Source organism: Marmota marmota, unplaced genomic scaffold (genome assembly GCF_001458135.2).
Source record: "Marmota marmota marmota unplaced genomic scaffold, marMar, whole genome shotgun sequence".
NCBI lineage: Eukaryota > Metazoa > Chordata > Mammalia > Rodentia > Sciuridae > Marmota > Marmota marmota.
Window position 1 is genome coordinate 7,364,357 of NW_025999983.1, and position 21,399 is coordinate 7,385,755.

The following is a 21,399-nucleotide window of genomic DNA, read 5'->3' on the forward strand; positions in this document are numbered from 1 at the left end:
CTGGGTACCCAGGCTTACGTTCGACTGTCACCACGCTCTGCACAGCCTACCCCGAGTCTGCTTCAGTAAGCCCCCACACCTCACCAACCACCGATTTAGACACCAAAGCTTCAGGCTAAGGTCTTGCTGTAGCAAAGAGTGGGGAGCACTGCTAAATCTACCAGAGCCAACGTGACATAAGCTGGTTACATGCTCACCAGCAACATTTAGGGGACTTCGGCAAAGAGGGCCAGGCCTCACCTGGACAGATCGTACTGCTCCAGCGTGGAGGGGTCAGTCACCACACACTCCAGGGGCTCCTCTGGGCAGGCATAACTGGTGTACCACCGAAAGTTGTAGGTAGAGCTGTCCTCTTCCTGGTGGAAAGACAAAAGAAGAGAAATGCATGGTGCTACAGTTAGGATACTGAATGTCCCCAAAGGCCCATGTGTCCAGTCTCAGTCCCTAGTTTGCACTAGTGGGAGGGGTGGACCTTTAAGAGGCAGGGCCTAGTGGAAGGGCTTCAGGTCACTGGGGGAGCGCCCACTACAGGGCTGTGGGACCCTGGCCCCTCCTCCATCTCTGTTGCTTCCTGACTCTGCCACACACACTCCGTGATATGTCATCTCGCCAGAGGCCCAAATCAATGAGCCAAACAGATAGAGACTGAGGCCTCCAAAACTGTGAGCCTTTTCCCGCTGCAGATTGATCATCTCACATGTTTGCTGTATAGACGAGAGCTGACCAGCACAGGTGGCAAAAAGAAATGTTATGCAAAGACAACATTCAAAATACGACAAGGGTGTTATTTTAAATAAAAACTCTATGAAAAAGTTTCCTTCATCCACATCCTTTCATTTCAGTAAAGTGAAGAGTGCCCACGAAGATGGAAATTCAGCCTCGGTTAAGTGAAGATAAGGACGACTTTTGATGCTTTTGCAGTTTTATGCCCCAAACCAACGGGGTTGTAGACAATCATGAGGCATCCGGCCCACTGAAAGCAAGCTTAACAAATGAACAAATACTGCCTCTGCACCCTGGCAAATCTGAAAGGAATAATTAAGATGATTTGGCCAGAAAACCAGACTATTAATAGCTCTGCTTCTAAATAAAGGGTCAACAGGCTCAAATGTCCCCAGGGAAAACTACACAGGACAACTCTTACCTGGTATTCAGGGAAACCAACTCCAGCTTCTCGATCGCAAAGAAAAGTGATGAGTGTTGACCTCGGAGTGTGCTTTTCGTTGTTGTAGGGTGTGCCGTCTCTGTAGTTCAACTGGATCATCCCATCATAATACGAAAGCTTAGCATTACTCAGTCCCAAGTTCCACGACTTCTTATCACTGAAATAAACACAAGAAATGTCTCTGAGAAAGCCCCAGATGAGCAGATGCATTCTCAGGCTCCATGTGGAGTTGAAGGAAGGGCCGGTGGGCAGAGTGGGGAAGCCACCACGAGTAGGACTCGGGCTGCAGCCCACGGGAATCCCACAGGCCGATTTCCAACCGCAGGGAAAGAGGGCCTCCCTTGCCCCCACCAGGACCCAAACCCACTCTTAGCGCCACTGGCTCAAGGTTCAACTCACTGCATTTCACTAGCACCACACAGAAAAGAGAAATACACACAGTAATGTTTATAATGTGCGAAATAACAGAAGTGGGGCAAGTGTAAGCCTCTCCTTGTCCCCTGGGATGTGGCACGAGGTCTCTCTAGCAAGTAAGGCTCCTGGTGTCCCGCACTGAGGTCCTCTCAGCCCTCAACGCCTGCCGTGGAGCAAGGTTTTAGGAGGTACACGCCTACTCCTGAAAAAATGTCCCTTTAACACAGAAGGCCCAGAACAAACGCAGATGGAGAAGTCACTTGCCTCTTTGCCACCTGGCAGGCCCCGGCGTCTGGCTGACAGGAGTCCTCGGACACTGCTCCACAGACGTTGATGTAGAAGTCATACTCGGCCGTCTCAACTTTATAGGCACCATTTTTCTTTGTGAGCGGTGACAAATTAAAAGAAAACCCTAAGTAAGAGTTCAAACAATAAAAAGCATGTGAGGCCAGTCAGAAGGGAGTCCTCAGGACAACCTCACCCCACAGCAAAAAGGAGATGACTCCCCAGAAGAAGCCGAAAGGCAGCTTCAGCAGCAGCCTGTGGTTACCAGCGCTTCCCCCTGGAGATGGAGCTGACACCACCCACCCCCTTCACTCAGTAACCTACAGCCCGACTCAAAGCCCACAATCGCTGTCTCCCACGCCACAGTACATCCGAGCAGGATGACCACAGTCCAACATCCTTCTTGCAGAATCTCCCAGGTAGAATTCTGGGCTAGGCCTCGTACAAAAGCCTTCCAAACCTAAGCCATCCCTCGTGTTCCGAAGGTGTCTCATGCAGCAAACCCAACTCAACCATGAACCCAAGGCACCATCAACAGGTCTAGCCCCGACATCAGACACACAGAGTTTTGGGCAAATAGCATTAATTAAACTCTAAAGCAGGTTCCCTCTAAAACACTCACAGAAATGTTCAGGAAAAATCTTTAGAGGTGCTGCTGAGACACACACCTGCCTGGGAATCAAAGACGGTGCAGTTCTCCCCTTCTGTCCTCGACAGCACGCAGGCAGCTGCCGTGTGCCACTCAAACTCGTAGAAGCAACCATCATCCCTGGAAGCTCTCAACACCGGGCCACTCTCCAGATCACCTGCATCGAGGGAAGAAACCTATCAACCTGCTTGTTCTGAAACATCTCTCCTTACTCTTGCTTTGTTAAAAGCAATCTGGAATCCCAGCTACTCAGGAAGCTGAGGCAGGAGAACTGCAAGTTCAAAGCCAGTCTGGACAAGACAGTGAGACCCTGTTTCGAACTGTTTTAAAAATCTTTAATGGGCTGGAGATGTAGCTCAGTGGTACAGCACCCCTGGGCTCACCCTCTGGTGCTGCGTGCACACGCGCATACACACAGCAGACTAGGGAAGGACAGCGGGAAATGAGATGTAGCACATTCAAGGACAAAGGGTTGATCTTACAAATACCGCATGATTTGGCTTCTGTGAAATATCCAGAACAATCAAACCCAGAGAGCAGACATTAGACTGGCAGCTGGGGGGAAGGAATGGAGAGTCTTTGTTCAGTGGCACTCAGTTTAACTCTGGGAAGGTTAAAAGTTCTTGGAGATGGCCTCCAGAGGGATGCAAAACAGCGTCATGTGTTTAATGCACTGAACCATACGCTTCAAGATGGGCCAGGTGGTAAATTTTAGGCTATGCATATTTTATCAGAATTTGTAAAAGTGATTAAAATGTAAGTTTCATGTAACATACATTTTACTACCAAAAAATAAACAAGAAAAAAAATAGTCATAGCCTTTAATCTTCTCCCACTGCTAGGAATTTATCCAAAGGAAATATTCCAGTGGGAAGTCGATGGAGGGTGCATAGAATCAGTTCTCAGCACTAGAAACATGCCAGTAATCCAACCATACGGGAAATGTTTAAAAACGGTGAAACCATGCCATGTCAACAAGGCAATCCCTAAAAACCAGAGAAAACCGGGCAACACAGAAGAGACAGCACTAAGGAAGTTAAGGCAGGTGAGGACATGAGACCTCGACTCGGTAAGAACAACGTCCACCTGTTAAATAAAGGTAGGTTAAGATGAATGCATTTACATGGTGAGATTGTGGTTCTTTCCCCCTGGAGGGAAGATTCTCCCCATTTGCTGAGCACTCCGTCTCTGACCCTGTCTCAGTCCTAAGGAACAGGACACTATGCTCAGGACTCGTGTGAAAAACGATGTCCCAATTCCCCGCTGACACCACATGGTTTCTCCGTTTCTGGGTTGAAGTCCAGGACCCTCTGCAGGGAGCAGGGGACAGGGACACGGAAAGCATAACACCCCTCTGGCCAATGCCAGGAAACACTTCTTTTTCCTTAACACCTTTACCTGGCTTGCACACGAGTGTGATGTTAGTTGCTATTTTCTTGTCACCACCACAATCATCACCATCTGAGTAAGAAAGCTGGATGTTTCCTTTCTCTTTTGTGGGTGAGGAGACAAATTTCCCCAGATTCTTGCTTCCAGTCTTATCTGGAAAAGAGAAAGCAAGAGGAAAGGAAAACATGGTTCCAAAGGGTCACTAGGGGCTGGGGGGGGGGGGGCCTCCCCAGCGCAGGAGGCTCTGGGGCCCATCCCATATACAGTTCCCTATAATGTACTAAAACTCTGCTCAAGTCCTGCTAAGACTCCAACAGCAACGCACCTGCCTGCAGTCACACCTGACCGTGCCCTGGGGCCATCCCTAACATCCACTGAGCTTCTGACATCCGCAGTGGAGTCTCCCTGTTCCCCTCTCCTGGCCTTTTCAAGCGTACCTTCAACAACAAGCTACTGAAACACTGTGCCCCTGATGAGACGTCTCTGTGTGACGGCCACGGGCTGGAGAGGGCAAAGGAACCTGGGGCACAAGTGCCTCCCGCGGCTCTGGCTGCCGTCCACCACGGAAGATGGACAATAAAGCTGTTACAACCAGTGTTGCTTTACAAAGGCAGGGTCAGTCCTCAGGTTATAAATGGTCAAGCGTTTTCCAGTGTGGTCCCTTCTGTCCCCACCTACAGCTTTAGCCAAAGTCAGGTGGCTTCAGCCAGCCTCAGGATTTGAATGCACCCAGCAGGGACTGACGCCTGTGTCACTGAGGCTGCTTCTTCACCGTCTCTATGTGGCACCCAGACAGAGCAAGCTAGACGGACTTCAGCAGGGTCTGAAGCAGCCAGGTCCCGCCGCCCACCCTCCCTCAGGAAAGGGGTCCCCGGCACCCAACTCACCCACGGCACACACAGCAGCGTCCTCGGGGCAGCTTGTGGCCTTGCCCTTTGGCAGCACCCTGTGACACACATTGATGAAGAAATGCTTCTTTTCTGCTTCCGTCTGGCTGCCGACCACGGCTTCCCAGTTCTGTTCTGATTCTGTAACCAAGGCAGAGAATTTGTTCTCCGTGGGTCACAACACAAATGGTGACCGGGCTACAGGTCAAGAGACCAAAGCTTACTAAGCTCCTGGTCAGGAGTCTCAGGCACGCCCACCTCTGAGCCCTGGGAAGGTCAGAGCACAGGGCCTTGAGGGACTCTGCTTTCTCTGACGGTGACAGAAGTGAGCCAGGCCACCACCAGCTCAGAACAGGATCACAGGGACAGGGAATTAAGAAGCAAGATTCTCCCAGTCCCCACAGCGCAAAAGCAGAAACTGAGAACCAAATCCAAAGCCAGCCGATCTGGGGCCTAAAGAACCAACAGCCATCGGTAACACAGCCGGCCTCGGTCCTGGAAGCCCAACGCTGCCGAAGGAACCTACTGCCTCTCTGGGTAACAGCGAGGGGCAGAACCCGAGGAGTGATGCCGCGGAAGTCAGCAGGACATGTAGGGTCACCAGATCCAAAGGCGCGAGCCTGCTGCCAGCCAACAGAGGCAGGACTCAGCTGCCGTCAAGAACACAGCAGCACAGAGGGTGGTCACCGCAGGCAGAGCACCCTGCTGCCGAAGGAGAGCCTGCAGCCCGGCTGGGGAGGCCCGTCCTCTGGTGCCAATGGCCTGAAGAGCCATGCAGACAGCAGTGAGTGCGAGGCCCCAAGTGCCGCGCTGGGCTGCAGTGCAGGAGGCCTGCGGGGTCTGAGACGGGGCTGTCTGGGCAGCAGGCAGGATCTCAGCTCTCACCTCACAGCTGGCTACACACAAATGCTACCAAACCCTCCAGGTTCCTCGAGGACCAGGGCTGGGCTGGGAAGTCCGCCAAGTGCATCCCGTGCAGCCCCTGCACTGTCTTGTCCACAGTGACAGAACAAAAACGTCCACTCCCGGCACCTGCTACCAGCGGGGCGCACTGCAAGGAGCTCCAGCCTGGAATCAGGCAGTCGCCCTCACCACGGCCACACAAGTCCTCAGCCCGGTCTCTGACCTCAAGATCGCCACGCTCTGCTGTGCAGAAAACCCATCTCTGGTAGCGCACGCGTGGAACTGAACACGGCTCTGGGCTTTCCACCGCCCAAGCACAGGGATCACGTACTGCAGAGCGATTTGCTGACTGGGCTCAGAGCAGAGTCCTTGTGACTGCATTCAGGGAGAACTCCCCCGCCCCCACAAAGAGGAATCCCCTCATGGTGGTACTTCTGAAAAAGGTCTCAGAATACAGTCACATCTGGTAGTTATGTGACTCTGTAGAACTCCTTCTCCACCCTACAGATGCGACGGCTCCCGCCTACCCAAACCAGAGCCGCTAAGCCCAGGCGCCCCTCTCCGCCTGCGAGGTCAGGCCATCCGTCAGAGCTTCCGTTCCTATGACCCCGCCCCCCTCTCTCCTGTCAAATGCCAAGCCCCATGAAGGCGGAGCGCCGTCCTGCTGCCTGCCCCTGTAAGCCCATCGGTCTTCCCCAGGACAAGGCCCACCACACTGACCCACAATGATGCAGCTGTGTGCAGAATGGGGCAGGGCTTGTGACCCCATGTCAGAGACGAGCAAGAGGCAGAGGAAAGGGCATCAGCCATGAGCCAAGGCCCAGGTCCACCAGCCTCCACGGCCCCTGAGCCCACGGAAACCTTGCCCAGTGGAAGGCTGCTGGGAGAACCAAGCACTTTTTAAATAATGTCTCTAAGCACAGAGTACAAGGTGGCCTAACACAATAGGCACAGGGCCGTTCTCATTAAACTCTGGTAAGATGGGCCCAGATAAACCAAAGAGAAAATGATGGTGCTGGTCTTGAACATGGGTAGTTCCACCTCCCACATCCATGCTCCTTATAATCCAGACAGCTATAAAAGAAGTGAAAAAGGGGTTGTGACGCAGTCGGTGATTAGAAACAGTCACAGTGTCCCCACGTATTCAGGGGTAGTGTCCTGGGAACACAGGACTGGGTCCGCATCGGGGGAGTGCTACCTGAGTGGCGGGCCAGCGCAGACAGGTCGTAGCGCTTCTTCCCATCGCTGGCCCTGCAGAGCAGGTCTTCCTTCTCCTTGACACAGGCGTACCTCGTGTCCCAGGTGAAGAAGTAGGTGCAGTCCACCTCGCCGGTGAACACAGGCTCTCCCTTCCCGTCGTTACCTGCAGTGTGAGAGGGAAGCACCAAGCCCCGTCACCTGAGCTGCGGGACATCTGCACAGCCAGCAGGAACCACCCAGCGGTCAGTCAAAAGCCCCAGGCCTGAGGGATAGCAGAGCCACTCCAGCAAGCCGTGGACACTCAGGCCCTCACTGGCCAGCCTGCACCCTTTTCTTCTTGGTGGAGTGGCATCAAGCAGCCTCACAGAGGGCCATTGCAACACGGTCGAAAGGAGTTGAAAGAACAAATAAGGACCGTGCGGGCAGCAGGGTCGCACCAGCCTGCAAGTCCCCATGGACCCCTCTGGGTGAGACCAGTGGTCCACAGAGAGGAGGACGGAGAGCAGAGCTCCGGGTCCCAGAGTGCCACTGTAGGAGACTGAGCAAGACAAGTCTCCGGGACTCGTCCCTACAGCGAAGGCCAGAGAAGAGAGCACGCCGGCAGCGGCTTCAGATGAAGTGCACAGGACTCCACGAGCCAACCCTGCCGTGAGCTGAGGCCCAGGTCCACCAGCCTCCACGGTGAGAGGCGCCTCCAGGTGCTGCCGGCGTTTCCCTGTCAGGACACGCGTCTCTGATGTCCCCCCCATACAACAGCCACTGCCGCCTCCTGCACCCCAGCTCCCCATCCATCAGCAGGGACAGCTCAGCTCCAGGCTGAGACTTCTTCCAGGGCCCGTAGCACAGCACTCTCCATAGACCCTCTCCTGCCAGAAACCCCCTCCTCCGCTGCTCCTACCTGGTGGGCCGCGGCACAAAGCTCCCTCTTTCCCAGCCCCGAGGGTCTCCTATGATCGGCCTCCTTGAGGTCTGGTGTCCTGAGCTACTGAGTGTTCCGGGGAAAGGAAGAAAGTTTTGTACAGAGGGGAAATGACGTTTCAACTGTGATTTCTAGTGACTCTTGAACGCGGCACATGCCAGCCATGACACCTAACCTGTCCCACAGTCTGAGCAGATGCTGAGCTGAGCATCTCAGCTGTCCCAGGGCCAGCGGGACAGAGGCGGGACGTGCAAAACTTCATAGAATCATGTCTCTGTCCTCAAAAACCCTTCGGCATAGGGACAATTTTGGCCCCACTGCATAGACTCAGGGTGGCTAAATAACTCGTCTACGGCTTCACAGCTGGAAAGGAGGGGGTCCAGCATCACATTCAGATGCTCTGGCTCATACCACAAGACGGGGCCTCCCACTCTGCCTGGGGCTTTGTGTCTTCTCTTCTCATTTCCTTTCTTTGTGGTTCCCCAACGTCCCGGATCCATTGGTTGGACGGGTGGTTTGGTTTTGTAAGTACCTTATGCCATTCTCTGCACGAAAGCCGACTCCCTCCTGCTTTCCGGGGCACAGTCCAGGTCACAGACGCTGCTGTCCCTCACCAGGACTGATGTGTCCTGTGTGTGACTGGCTCACTAGCAAGAATCCGCTCAGTGCCTCCTCCCAGCCTGCCCACAGAGCCTCCGCAGGTTTCATCCTGCCAGAATGCACCCTAAGCCCCCAGCCACCTCGCTACATGAGGTCTTCCCGAACTGCTCCAGGTAAGCTGCAACAGACTAAGTGAAACTCAGAATGGTTCTAGAACCCATCCTACTAATTAGGGTTGGCCCCTGAAACCAGCAGGCTGCAGGAAGACTCCATCCGCAGTACTGCTGCAATGCACCCGACCTGTCTTGTTTAACTTCTCCAAGAATTTCAGCTGAATAGTAAACCATAACTGCCTTCCACCAAATAGGGCCGTCCTGCTGCCTGCCCCTGTAAGCAAAACCAAGGCGCTCTGTGCCCCTGCTGCGGCAGCGTTCATCCTCCGTCCTCGGTGGAGAAGACAGTGCCGCCCTGGGAAACGGCTCACCTTCCCTCACAGCTCCACTTCCCAGCCTCGCTGTCTGAAGGGCTGGGCCAGAAGCTTTGCTCTGTCCCCCAGAGAGCAAAGGGATGCTGCTCCCATTCTGCAGAGACCCCAGAGTATAGGTCCATGGCTGACCACATGGGGCACAGCGCCCACCTCCAGCCCTCTGTCCCCAATGTACTAAGGGCAATGAGCCTTTAATGTACCAACATTCACTTAAATTTGTGGGCAGTTTTTTTTTTTTTTTTAACCTCTCACAGTGTATTTTCAAAAAGAAATTATCAGGATGCCCAATAACAAGGCATCACTTTACAGCAAACTAGGTGTGGATCATGGATGTCAATGTTAAAAAAGACCGCGGCCAAGAGAATCACGGACGCGCCTCTGTGTCTTGGAGACACGTGAACCTTAGATTCATAAGCATAATAGGTCCTGGAGATTTAACTTCAACTATGAACCACATTAAACTTGTACCACTGAACACCCACTCACATCCAAAAACAGACTCCGCCATGGGACTTTATCTAAAAGCTCTACATTTAAACCTGAATACAACAGTGAAGTAATTTCACAGTACATAGTATGTTCAAAAGTATGGAGACTGAATCACAGAGCAGGAAGGGATCAGAACATTTATACTGCAACTCCCACCTGAAAGAAGGCTCAAAGCCCACCCACCCACTAAGCCTCTGGCGTCCAGCAGCCTCCTCGGTACAATCTCCACGAAGGCAGCCATGCACACACTGCTGTTCCACCACGGGTATCGCTCACTTTGTCAGGTGTAGTAATGACATGAGGTCACGGAAAGGAACGTCCTCTGTTGGGGCTGGTGATACGACCGGGTCAATGACTAAGGTGTATCTGAAGCGATTAATGATTGTTAGAGTGGTGCGCACATACATTTCCATGGTAATGGCCTCGCTATTGTTTGAAAATGTGTATCACAAAAAGAAAAAGAAAGTGCCTTTGGTGTTTGGTTACCAGCCCAGGGCTTCGCCAGCAGCTTCCCAAGGCCGACCCTTCTCCCCCCACACCTTCCTGTGAGTCTGCGGCTGCTGTCCCACCAAATTCCTGGCCACTTGGGTCTTTGGGGGTGGTTGTTCTACCTTCCCAGCATCCCCAAATGAGAATAACCACTCTCAAGAGATCTCAGCTCAGTCATGAATAAAAGCCCTGAACAGAACAGGGACACAGGCTGGTGGGACTCAGACCACAGAAGCCACCTGACAGTGCAGAAGGCAGGCCCACTGGGGAGCCCAGGAGCCCTCTGCGGCAAGGAGGAAGAAGGCTGCGCTGCCCCAGGACTAGGAACACAGAGTAGGAGGTGTGGAATTCAGAGTTCTGAGATGGTCTTGTAAAGGCGGGGCTCAGAGGAGGTAAAAGAAGGACGGACACCCTGCAGGGACAGGCGCACTCCAGCCAGATGGGGGTGTACCCAGAGGCCCAGTGAGTCTTCTCACTCACAAGTCAGAGGGCCACTGTGACCCTGCTGAGAATCCTCAGGGACGGGACACAAAGCCAGGCCTGCAGGACACTCGGCTCCTCTGGACAAGGCTCCCCTGCCTTTCTAGGCTCACATTCAACCACACCCAGCCACAGACCTGCGCACAGCTACCCAAGTTCGCGCCACTGAAGGCCCTTGCAGCCTTTGCCCACAGCCACCCCCCAGGCACCTGGCGGGCTGCCCCTCATCCAGCAGCTGGAGCAGCTCTGCTCCTGCAAGCGACCTCATCTGTGCTGCCCACAACTAGCCCACGCTGACCTTTGAAGGGCAGGGTGATGGCACCGGCAGCAGCTCAGTTCTGACAGCACCACCCTGCTCTTATCTCCCTCTGCTTCCAGTCCTGTGCCTGGAGGCCCATCTGTCACCACTGCACCCTCAGGCCTTCGCAAACAGGCACTAAAAAATGTATGAGTCCTGGAGTGATAAGGAAGGGGAGCAAACACAGCCTGAGCAAAAGGGCTTAGACACTGCAAATAAGGCCCCCAGCCCCGCCAAGGCACTGGCCTGGTGGGGGTGATGGAGAGCTTTGCTGCAGCAGGCTTGCTCTCTGCTTGCTTGCCAGCTAGCAAGTTCATGAGCACTCAGTCTGAAATCACCCCAGCTTCCCACTGCAGATGTGAGCTTCATGCATAGCTGCCCGCCTTGGATCCGAGTCAATCATGGCGGAACAGGCCCCATGACCAAAGAGTACAAGACCTGCCACAGAAAAATACGCATGCACACACGCACACGCACACACACACATTAAAAAAAATCAGGAAGAGCCAGAAAGACGCCCTGGGGTGGGGCAGCCACATGTGTTTGCAGATGAGCTGGAAACCAAGTCTGGCCTCCAGAACAAGAGCCTGGAGCAGAGGTGGGTTGGCCTCAGCGGCAATGGGGGTCCCAGGGACAGGACAGGTCTTGTGATGATGGAATCCTCTCCACAGGTGCCCTGTGTGTCTGAAACCTGGGCAACTCAAGGACACTTCTTGTCACCCAGAGGAAGCTACACCTTCAACTTAAAAACCTTCCTGGAGACATTTAGCAAACCTCAGACCTGAACCCCACCACAGGCCACCGCTCTGCCCAGAGTTCCCTGAAACTCGTGATGTGAAAGGAAGGCACACACAGCTGGTCAGCAGACCCACCTCTGCTGGGCCCGTCCTGGCTGCGCAGTGCAGGCGCCAGACTTCAAGGCAGAAACTCCCAGCAAGCCTGGTGCTGGGCCCATTCCCAAGACAAACACGGAGAGCAGAGGAAAATGGAAACAGGATGTGTGTGTCACTGGGGAGTGGGGGAGGGGGCAAGGAGGATGCTGCTCCAACAGAAAAATCCAGCCCAAGGAGCAGAGACCGCCAGGTCCAAAGGAGGACGGCTGACTGCGCCATCCAGAATCCCCTTCTGAGAAAGACACGTGCATGCACTGCTCCCACACCCTCCTGCCACAGCGGGACCTGAACCCCAAACGCACTCACCTGCAGTTTCATTGCACTCAAAGTTTATGACACTCATCCGCTGAAAACCAGAGCTACATTCATCGCCTCCAAAATATATGAGTGTGAGGTCTCCATCGGAGTACCTGTGAACACACACACAAAACCAAAGAAGAAACTTGAATTTTTAAAAATGGCTACTTTAAGCCTTTTGCACACCATCAACAAATCACAACTGGCGTGAAAAGGCGAGCTCTCCAGCTGGCGACGGACACGTCCTAAAGGAAGTGCACTCCAAATGCATGGGCCCGTCACTCTGCCACCGCAGAGTAACAACAGACTGCAGGATGGTGTCGCAGCATCTTACTCTCCCATCTTTGGGCTTTGTACAAAATAGAGTGTCTGAGAACTGGATCCTTTCCAGCTCAGCTGTGAGCACAGTCTCACCCACGGGACCCAGACAAGACTCACTTCAGAGAACCCATCTTCAGGCTGCTCTTGCAAAGGTGGCAACCGAGTTAAGGTCATAAGAGTCACACTATGCGAATCCGCTGAGCTGCTCCTACTTTCTTATGCCATGCCCACGACATTTTGGATCCGCAAACTTCCAGAGAATTATCAAAACCCCTCAAAAACATGCATTTAAAATACAAAAGCCACATGACTGGAGCTGAAGAACGTCCCACAGGATGGTACCTTCAAAAAACAGGCTCAGAAGCAAATATTCTGAACAGTCAGTCTCACTGTGAAGTCAGGGAGAACGCCCACCTGCTTGGTGACAAACGGCAACCTGCCTAAGTCAACGGGAGGGAAGGCTGGCTTCCCCCTTTCTCCTGTACTTAGGGGGAGTGAAGGTGGAGGGCAGCAGAGGGTTGTGTGCACGCACCGGAGGATCTGGCTCTGGTGTCTCCCTGCTGCTTTAACCTGAGTGGTATCCTTTTTTTTCACTTGGCAAACTGCAGCCCCTTTGTTATTGCAGATCGGAATCTCGGCTTCTCCACAGACGTTCACATAAAACGTATACTCGTTTCCATCAGAAGCATAGGGGGACCCTAAGAAAGGAGAACACACAAGAGGGGCTTGTTTACACAGACACAGGTCTGAAAGAGCAGCATCCCCAGAGACAAGTCTGGACCCATCTCAGAGACCCCGGCCTGGGGGTGCACATGCACTCAGCCCCCACGGCCTCAGCAGCAGAGCAGCCACGCACCTCCAGGCTGGGCCAGGGGTCTGAGGTCCACGGCGATGTCGTGCTGTGCACTGCTCAGAGAACAGTTTTTGCTCTCCAGGTAATCCCTGTGGCAGGCGTACTCGGTAATCCACTCGATTTCATAACGGCAATTGGATTTAGCAGTGAGTTTAGGAATGGTGCCCTGTCAGGAACAATCAGAAAGAAGGAGAATAAAAAACGTTACATGCAGATTAAATACAGATTGCCACTGGAAAGCTCAAAGAGGGGGAGTTGGGTTTTATATATCTTCTGTTCCTGTTCTTTTAATCAATACCCAGTATGCATTTTGATTTCATAACCTATAACTCCTCCATTTATTTTTGTCTTGTTTTGAACTGTTTTTTTTTGTTTGTTTGTTTTTGTTTTCCATTTGACTTGTAACAATTCCATTTCCTTTAACTCTACTCTCTTTCTGGTCACCATTAGGTGACACTCAGGCTGTGGCCAGCGAGTCCACCCTGAACTCAGCGCCACCCAAGAATCACTATGACCCGGGCAGTCAGCAGTGGGTTGTGATGGTACTGATTCCCGAAGCCCAGTGCTGGGAGCCTACGCCCAGTGGGCCTGTCTGCAATGCCTCTCCTGGGGCTGACAAAGGGGTCTGTGCCCAGTTCCTCTAACTCCAGTCTGCTCTGGGGTAAGCCAGCCCATCACCCAACCAGAAGCCTGGATTCCACCTACTGCTGCTCCCGCGTGAACTGTGAAGAGTGCTGACAGGCCCTCCTCTTAATCCTCCTTAGAAGAAACGCCACTGGTCTGAGTACCAAGAATAGCTATGCTGGCGCCGATCATTCCTTAGGTATTTACTGAGCACCTGCTGCAGGCCAGTTGCACTACCAAGTGCCAGGCTGACAACAGGTCACACAACTGCGGAGTGCAGGCCCAGCCCTCCCATCCGGCCCACAACCAATGCTTCCCAGCCTGTGGCTCAGCACAGCCTGCCACAGACCAGCGCGGAGCTGCGTTCTGAGCAAGAGGAGGCTGACACAAAAGCCACGTGCTGTGTTCCCACTTAGTGAAACATCCAGAAAAGGCAAGTCTACCAAGAAAGTGGACTCATGGTCATGTGGCTGCCAGGGCTGGGGTGTGACTGCTGATGGGCACGAGGTTCTCTCTGGGGTGGTGGAAATGTTCTAAAGTTAAGGCTATGGTGGAGGTTGTGCAATTCTGTGAACATAGTAAGAACCTCTGATTCATACTTACAACAAGTGAATCTAACTATGTGAATTCAATAAGACTTTTTAAAAGCTTAAAATGACCGGAAGCTGAGATTCCGGTCTGCAAGATGAAGACTCACTAAATACCAGCTGCCGAGAGCACTCAGTGAGTCTATGGAAATGCTTAGATAGACCCTCCAAGTCAGCACTGCAGGACCGCGCACATTAACCCCCCACCTGTCCAGCAAACAGCCCAGCAGGAAAGGAAACCTCCACCCCACCAGCAACAGGTCAGCGTCTTCTCCTGGCACCAAGAAGCGCCTCAGACCCCCTGGAAGGAAAATGGAGGGAAATTCCCTATCCTCCTAAGCATGGTAACGTGAAATGATTCTTACAAACACAGTACATATGAAAAATCCAAAACCACTACTAGCTTAGAAGATTTCAATTCACATCTGGAGGTACCAACAGAAAGTATTGTATTCTTCAGATTCACATTCAGAATTGATGTTGGACAGTAGGCCTTGGTGAGCTAACACAGGGACGCAGAAGCCTGGACATCAAAGGAAAGCTGAGCCTCCACTCACCTCTGTCCCCAGATCCCACACTCCAAACAGGCCAGCTGCCAGCCTGAAATCAGAGCCTGCTCCACATTTGTTTGGAGGAGGGGAGTGCTGTTCTCTGGCAAGAGCTCAGCCCCTTCTACTTCTCTCTACTTCTAAAGGCAGAAGTAAATTTCAGGGAGCTCCTGTCCCTTTCTTCCCATTAGCATCTGGCTCCCCGTTTAAGCACTTTTTAAACAGCAAAGTGACCCCTACACAGGCCTGGCACACAGGCCACTAGGCGAGCAGGACCCAAAGCAAATGAGACTCAGTCACCAGCCTCAAGGAGGCTAACAGGAATGTCAGAGATGGAAAAGGCATCCAGAAGGGACTGGGGTGTCGCTCAGTGGTAGAGCACTGGCCTTGTGTGCAAGGCCCTGGGTTCTAGCCCCGAGTGCCACAAAAATAAGCTAAAACATAAAAAGCAGCAAGAGAACAGGGACAATAAATCTGTCCATACACGAAAGGGAACAGCGGGCAAAACGGGGACAGGCTGGAGGCAAAACAGGCAAGATGGAGGCAGTGACACTCTCCTGCAGGAAATCCAGGCTTGAGATGATGCCTACGGGCTTCTCAACCACTGCCACGATCAACCCAAGGACAAAAAAAATCTCTCCATGAACCACTTAAAACCATCTCACAGAGGACAAAACACCCCACCTTGCTCCAGGGAGATCCCCCCTGGCTAGGTGGGAGAGCAGAAGCGGGCCGCTCAGCTGCCCAAAGTCCAGGCCCCGTGGAACACTCGCCTTTCCCCACACCAGCCGCCGCCCCAAACCAAACCTGGGGACCCAGGCTCAGGGTAACTGCTCTCAGGTCACCTGCAATAAGGCACTCACCTCTCTCCGCTCCGAAGGGCACATGAATGTAATCGTCACTGCGGGGCTGTGACCGTCACAGAAGTCTGGCTTTCCTGGCCCTTCCTTCACGTAACTCAGGACAAGCCTGCACAATCGGCACAGAGAGAGGGTTACTCGAGGATGAATGACATCAAATTAATGCACTGCCCTGAGCAAACCGCAGAAGCAGCCAGAGGGCAAAGTAACTTTATTTTATTTTTCTCCATTTGGAAAAAAAATCAAAAGTATACTTTGATGAGCACTACTGTTGAAAGTCAAATTAACAAGATGACCAACACGTAAATTGAAAATACCAAGAGAAGCTAGTTGATTAAAACAGAAACTTTTTTTTTCAATGACCTAACCCAAAAAATCGAAGGCCAAGCATCTCTCTGCCCAGGGGGCCACACGGTCTTTCCCCCTCAAACAGCTCCTGAGTGCAAGCTGCAGATCTGCCTTTAAGCCTGAAGAGACCCAGAGCACCAATCCAGCAGCACAGACCAGGGCTCTCCTCCAACACCCAGAGCCCCAGGACACGGCCAGCGCTGGCCGGCAGGTGCCCATCCTTGCTGCCAGATGCGACAGAACTGCTGAAAACAGATGACCTGTCTCTCCTCCCAGACAAGGCTTCCTTCTGCACAGTGCCCTACATTTCCCAAACTCTCGCCAACCCGCCAGGACCCAGGGTCACCCATCTGTCACTCAGCTCCCCTGCAGCTCACACGGTGAAGCCGACACCCCACACTCATCTCAGCAGCGACTGCACAGGGACCGTGAGGAGGCAAGTAAATAAAAAACAGGTCAGATGTGTGGGCCCTGCTCCAACATCAAATATGTCCCAATTAGGGACAACCACATGAAGACATGGAGAAGATGCCATCTGATGAGACAAGGAGGGACCGCGGAGAAACCCACCCCAGGAACTTGCTTCAGACTCCGGCCTCCAGGCCGTGAGGATAGGGCTCTGCTGTCTAAGCCCCAGTCAGCTGCCTGAGCACATTAAAACAGACACACACGGCACACTCCCAGCGCCTGCCATCCCAGCCATGCTCACTGCGGGCAAGCCCCAACCTGCACCTGGACACGTTCCTGCGACCCCAGCACCCCACTGGCTCCAGAACCCAGCCAGCGAGACACACCTACCAAAGGCCTCTAGGAATGAGAGGAAGTCAAACCCTCATCTGTGTTCAGGCTATGGTCAGGTCCAACATGCTGAGAAAGCGTCCTCCTGCAAGAGCCGCAGGAGAGCGTGGGAACAGCACAGCCGAGGCAAGGCAGACCACCCTGCTGGGAACCCCGTACCCAGCACGCCCCAGCTGGGAGGAACCTCTGCACCCTGCAAGCTGCCCCTCCGAGCTCTAAAGAAGAGCTAAGTGTGGATGCAAAATCAACCTCACAGGCAGCACAGACAAAAATGAGAAGGCGCCTTCAGTGAGTGTCAGCTCACGAAGCAAACAGAGGTCTGCGCGACGGGCAGGGCCACGGTGCGTATTTTAGCTGCGATAAGCGACACGTGATCAGAGAGAGCAACAAGCAGACCAGCCAGTGTGGCTCGGCGGTGACCAGCGATCTGACGGGCAGGCGAGGAACAGCCTCTGAAGGCCTGTCCGGAAAGGCACAGCACCCCCCGCAGAGTCAGGTTCCCGCGGAGGATGAAGCAGAGTCGCAGGCCAGCCTCTGGCCGTGAACCCACCTGTCTTCGCTCACTCGCTTCAGTCCCTCCTTGGGCTGGCCAACGTCGAATGCCTGGTCCCCTCTCAGTAGGCAGGCAGCAGTGCCAGCAGGACAGGCCCGCAACTGTGGACTCGAGTTCCGGAGTGAGTCTGTAAAGCATCACACTACGTCAAAACAGATTAAGTCACTGGGTGGGGTGGCGCACACTGGTGATCCCAGCTACTTGGGAGGCTGAGGCATGAGGATCACAAGCTGGAGGCCAGCAAGACCCTGCCTCAAAATACAAACTTAAAAGATGTAACTCAGTGCTGGAACACCCCTGGGTTTAGTTCCCAGTAATGTAAAAAGATAAAAGTAAAAAATAAATTTAAAATAATAAACATGATTTAAGTGTCAGAAATGGTCCTTGTATGTACTCTGAGGCCCAGGGTACTTTCAACGAAAATCAGTGAGTTACAGAGTCTCCATAAGTAACCTTCTGAGAGCCCGCAAGCCACCCCTCTCTGCACACAGCTCAGGTAAAGAAACAAAGTACTACTCTGCAAAGGCCCAAGAGGGGCCATCCAGACATTCCAGGGCCCCCTGCATGGTCTGAGCCGAGGATTGCTCCCGTCTTCTCCCATCAGTCCACTGCCTTTGGCATCGTCCCTGATAGAGACCAGGAAAAGCCCCACCGAGGAGCGGAAACACTCGGCTGGTGGACAGAACCTACAGACAGCTCTGGCTCACGTCTTAGAGACAGCGCACTTTCTTTGACTTCAGTCTAATTATAGAACCATCCGGTGACCAGTGTGTGGCCTTCTAGGCCCGGAGGGACCAATGGCCACACACACCAGTCAATGCTCCCAGATGTGCTGGGCTTCCTTGGCCGTGGCCCAGTCAGCACCACAGCTGCACGGCTCCACAGCCTGCGCGGCTCGCGGTACAGCCGGTGCCTCGCGCACTGCTGGGCTTACGTGTCCACTCTGCCTCCCACCACGAGGAGCCGCCGCTGACACCAGAGAAGCCAGCCTTCCGCTCTCGAGCCCACTACCCACGGGCGGCTCAGAGGCCCACTGTCGGGTGTCTGCCTGCTGCCCAGGACGCCCCAGAGCCTCGCCATTAGACTAGGAGTCCCCAGGTAGAGGAAAGGCAAGTGTCCCTACCACAACACACAGGGCCTAGAACCTCAGAGTACTCCTGAGGGAGGGAGGAGGGCCAGAGTCCTGGTCCAAGTCAGCTGGAGCCTTCAGGGCACTTTCCCCAGGAGAATTGGGGGGGGGGGTAAGCTGTTTGGTTCCAAAGTTGCTGAAGTTCAACCCAAACTGTCAGTAAATCAGAAAAAGATGACTTTTATAATAAAATATCCACTGAATTCAGATAAACCTTTATAGGATAAAAGACCATAAATTCAAGTGTTTTCCAAATTAAAACAGCATATTATTCAGAAGTTGATGATAATGAGACTCTTCAACTTCATAACTAAACTGCAGTTACTAGCACACTTACGCAGAACGTCCATCCATCAGCAAACAATTTCCCCAACTTTTCTGAGGCAGTCTTATATACTATGTGAGAAATATAAGCATGAAGAAAACACTAAAAATGACCTTTATATTACGTAATCACCAGAAAAGTTTACTCAGCACTATCACTGGTGACACTGTGGAAAGACCCCATTGGCCTGCGGACCTCAACTCAGCCCGAGGGACACGGAGCAGGCAGTGCACGGCTGCCTCTCAGGTTCAGTCAAAGTCCAGGCCCTCGTCAGACACAGGCCATCTACGCACAGGCTTCAGGTAACTTGGTAAAGACACCACACTCCTCACACTCATTCTGACACTACAAAGGGAGACACAAAGAAGCCAGAGCCCCAACACACCTCAGGATCAAGTGGCCAAAGTATTTGTCACCCCATGGTCCCTTTTACCAAGCGTGCCACTCAAAGCCACGGGACCTGGGCACACCCGGCAGGCTAACCAACACTCCCTCGGTGTTAAAGTGTGGCAGAGAGAAGAGCAGATCAAGGCAACAGCCTGGACGGACCCGAGGGCAGTGCTCTCTGGGGACACGCGGTGGGGCTGGCCAAGAGAACACAGATGGGAGGAGAGCTCTCTTGCAGGGCCTAGCTGGTGACACCATGTCCAACTTGGAACAAAGGAGGTACAGCCTTTCAGGTAATCTCAACCACCAGCCCCTCACGCCCACTGAGATTCTCACCTATGTCCCTACAGACATTGATGAATAGAGAAGTGTCTGGATCAGAGTCGTCCACCAAGTAGCCACCACTTATCTTGATGAGCGGATTTAAATCATGCTTCTTTAACTCTTTGTCAAACACATAGCACGGCACCTGGAAGAGAGGAGAGGGGTCAGCATGAAACTGGGGTCAGCACACGCCTGGGGACTGTGTCAGGCAAACCTATGATTGTGTCACACAACACTGGTCTCCATTCCTGAGGCTATCAGGCCACAACCACCCTTGAGGAAAAGGGGGACAGAGCAAAGGCGGATGGTGGCCCAGTCCTCTCTACTGTCCCGTATCCTTCCCACCAACCCAGAGGTGCACTTCTACACCTCTCCTCAAGGGCGTCAACCGCTGTCCCTCCCCGCTGGGTCACCGCTCAGCAGTCTATGATGCCCACCATGGGCGTCCTCCCTGTCTCTTTCCCGCTCAGCTCCCATCTGCTTCTGAAATTTTAGCAGAATTCCTGGACGTCCCTGTTCGCCACCTCCCCGCACCTCCGCTCTCTCCTGAACACTGTCACGGAGGTGCTTCCCGCAGCGATGGCGTCAGGCCTGCCCAGGCACGCCCCTCCCCTGCTGCCGCACCTGACGCTGTTTCTGAGTCCCCTCACTCCCCTCCAACGGCAAGCAGCGCTACCAGCCCAGGCCACCCCCGAAAGCTGTTTCTGTCTTTTGCTTCCTGGACACCAAGAGGCACCTGGCCTCCTTCTGCCCCACCTCTCGGCCTCCTGGGACATTCCTCAGGGTCCTCCGACACAGGTCTAAACAAAGGTGCTCCACAGCTGTGTATCTGACCTCGTCGTCCCTGTGTATGCTCACCCTCTTGGTGTCCCCCTGAATGGCTCTACACACCTGCAGATGACCCCAGACTATGCCTCTCCCACTTCTCCTGATTTATGGAGCCCACAAGAGATGCCGAGTTTCTAAGCACAGACCCAAGAACGCTCAGGTTCAACCCTGATGCTGACAGTATGACCAGGTGCGAACCGATCTCTGTGCCTCGGTTTCCCCACATATCACATGGGAACAAGAGACTGTCCACGGGGCTACTGCAAGGCCTGGCCGAGTCACTGCACGTGCAGCTGCTGCTGCAGCACCTGTGAGTCTGAGCAAGTGCCTGCACCCGCCATCCTCCCCGACGGCCCAGGACGCGCACATGCGTTTGAAACTCCACGTATTTAAAATGGGGCTTGGATCTCTCCCCACACATGCTCTTACCCCAATGGTCCCAGTAAATGGGACAGTCACTAAGCCAGCTGTCCAGGCCGAAACTGAACCACACCCACCCCTTGCTTCCTCTCACATTCTCAACCAACCACTGGCAAGTTCTGCCAGTTCCACCTTCAAACTAAGCCCTGGATCTAGCTCTCTCTCCACCTCCACCATCACCACCACCACCCTGTACAGACACCAGGTCTCCTGACGGCAAGCGTCTCTTAACTGCTCCCCAGGCCCCAGGCCAGGTCCCCTTAACGGTATCAATCTTTCAGAGGGACATCAGGCCACATCACTCCTTGCTCCAAGTAGCTTCCCATTACACAGAGGATGAAATCCAAAACTCCTCAACGGCCCTCCTCTCTCTGCACACACCACGCAAGCCTCCTGGTGGCCCTGGAAGCAGACGCTGACCGGCTCTCCCGTCACTTCATTCACTCGTGAGTAATGGCGCCACCTAGCAAGGCCTTTTCGGAAGCCCGTATCTGAAGCGTGGACCTCCGCCTCCATTGGTTCACTCAGGCTCGTTCTTCAGGGCGCAGAGGCGCGTGGTACCAGATACTGCTTGCTGTCTGCTGACCTGGCGGCTTCCTCCCACAGAACGTGGGTTCCTTGAAGGCAGCCTCTGTCTCAGGCAGTAACCC

The 21,399-nt window shown here is 53.6% G+C and overlaps 1 protein-coding gene across 1 annotated transcript in view; it reads right to left on the reverse strand.

Annotated features, from left to right (window-relative positions):
• The window catches only part of Igf2r (insulin like growth factor 2 receptor), a 96,185-nt gene that overhangs the window by 46,539 nt on the left and 28,247 nt on the right, over positions 1-21,399 (reverse strand). Inside the window, exons 5-17 of the mRNA XM_015498684.2 lie at positions 19,514-19,646; positions 17,334-17,463; positions 15,641-15,746; positions 13,022-13,184; positions 12,698-12,863; positions 11,854-11,957; positions 6,891-7,055; positions 4,790-4,930; positions 3,912-4,055; positions 2,533-2,670; positions 1,844-1,991; positions 1,145-1,322; positions 241-356 (exon numbers count right to left, since the gene is read on the reverse strand). Of these exons, the coding sequence (XP_015354170.2) occupies positions 241-356; positions 1,145-1,322; positions 1,844-1,991; positions 2,533-2,670; positions 3,912-4,055; positions 4,790-4,930; positions 6,891-7,055; positions 11,854-11,957; positions 12,698-12,863; positions 13,022-13,184; positions 15,641-15,746; positions 17,334-17,463; positions 19,514-19,646 (1,832 nt within the window). The remainder of the gene's footprint in view (positions 1-240; positions 357-1,144; positions 1,323-1,843; positions 1,992-2,532; positions 2,671-3,911; positions 4,056-4,789; positions 4,931-6,890; positions 7,056-11,853; positions 11,958-12,697; positions 12,864-13,021; positions 13,185-15,640; positions 15,747-17,333; positions 17,464-19,513; positions 19,647-21,399) is intronic.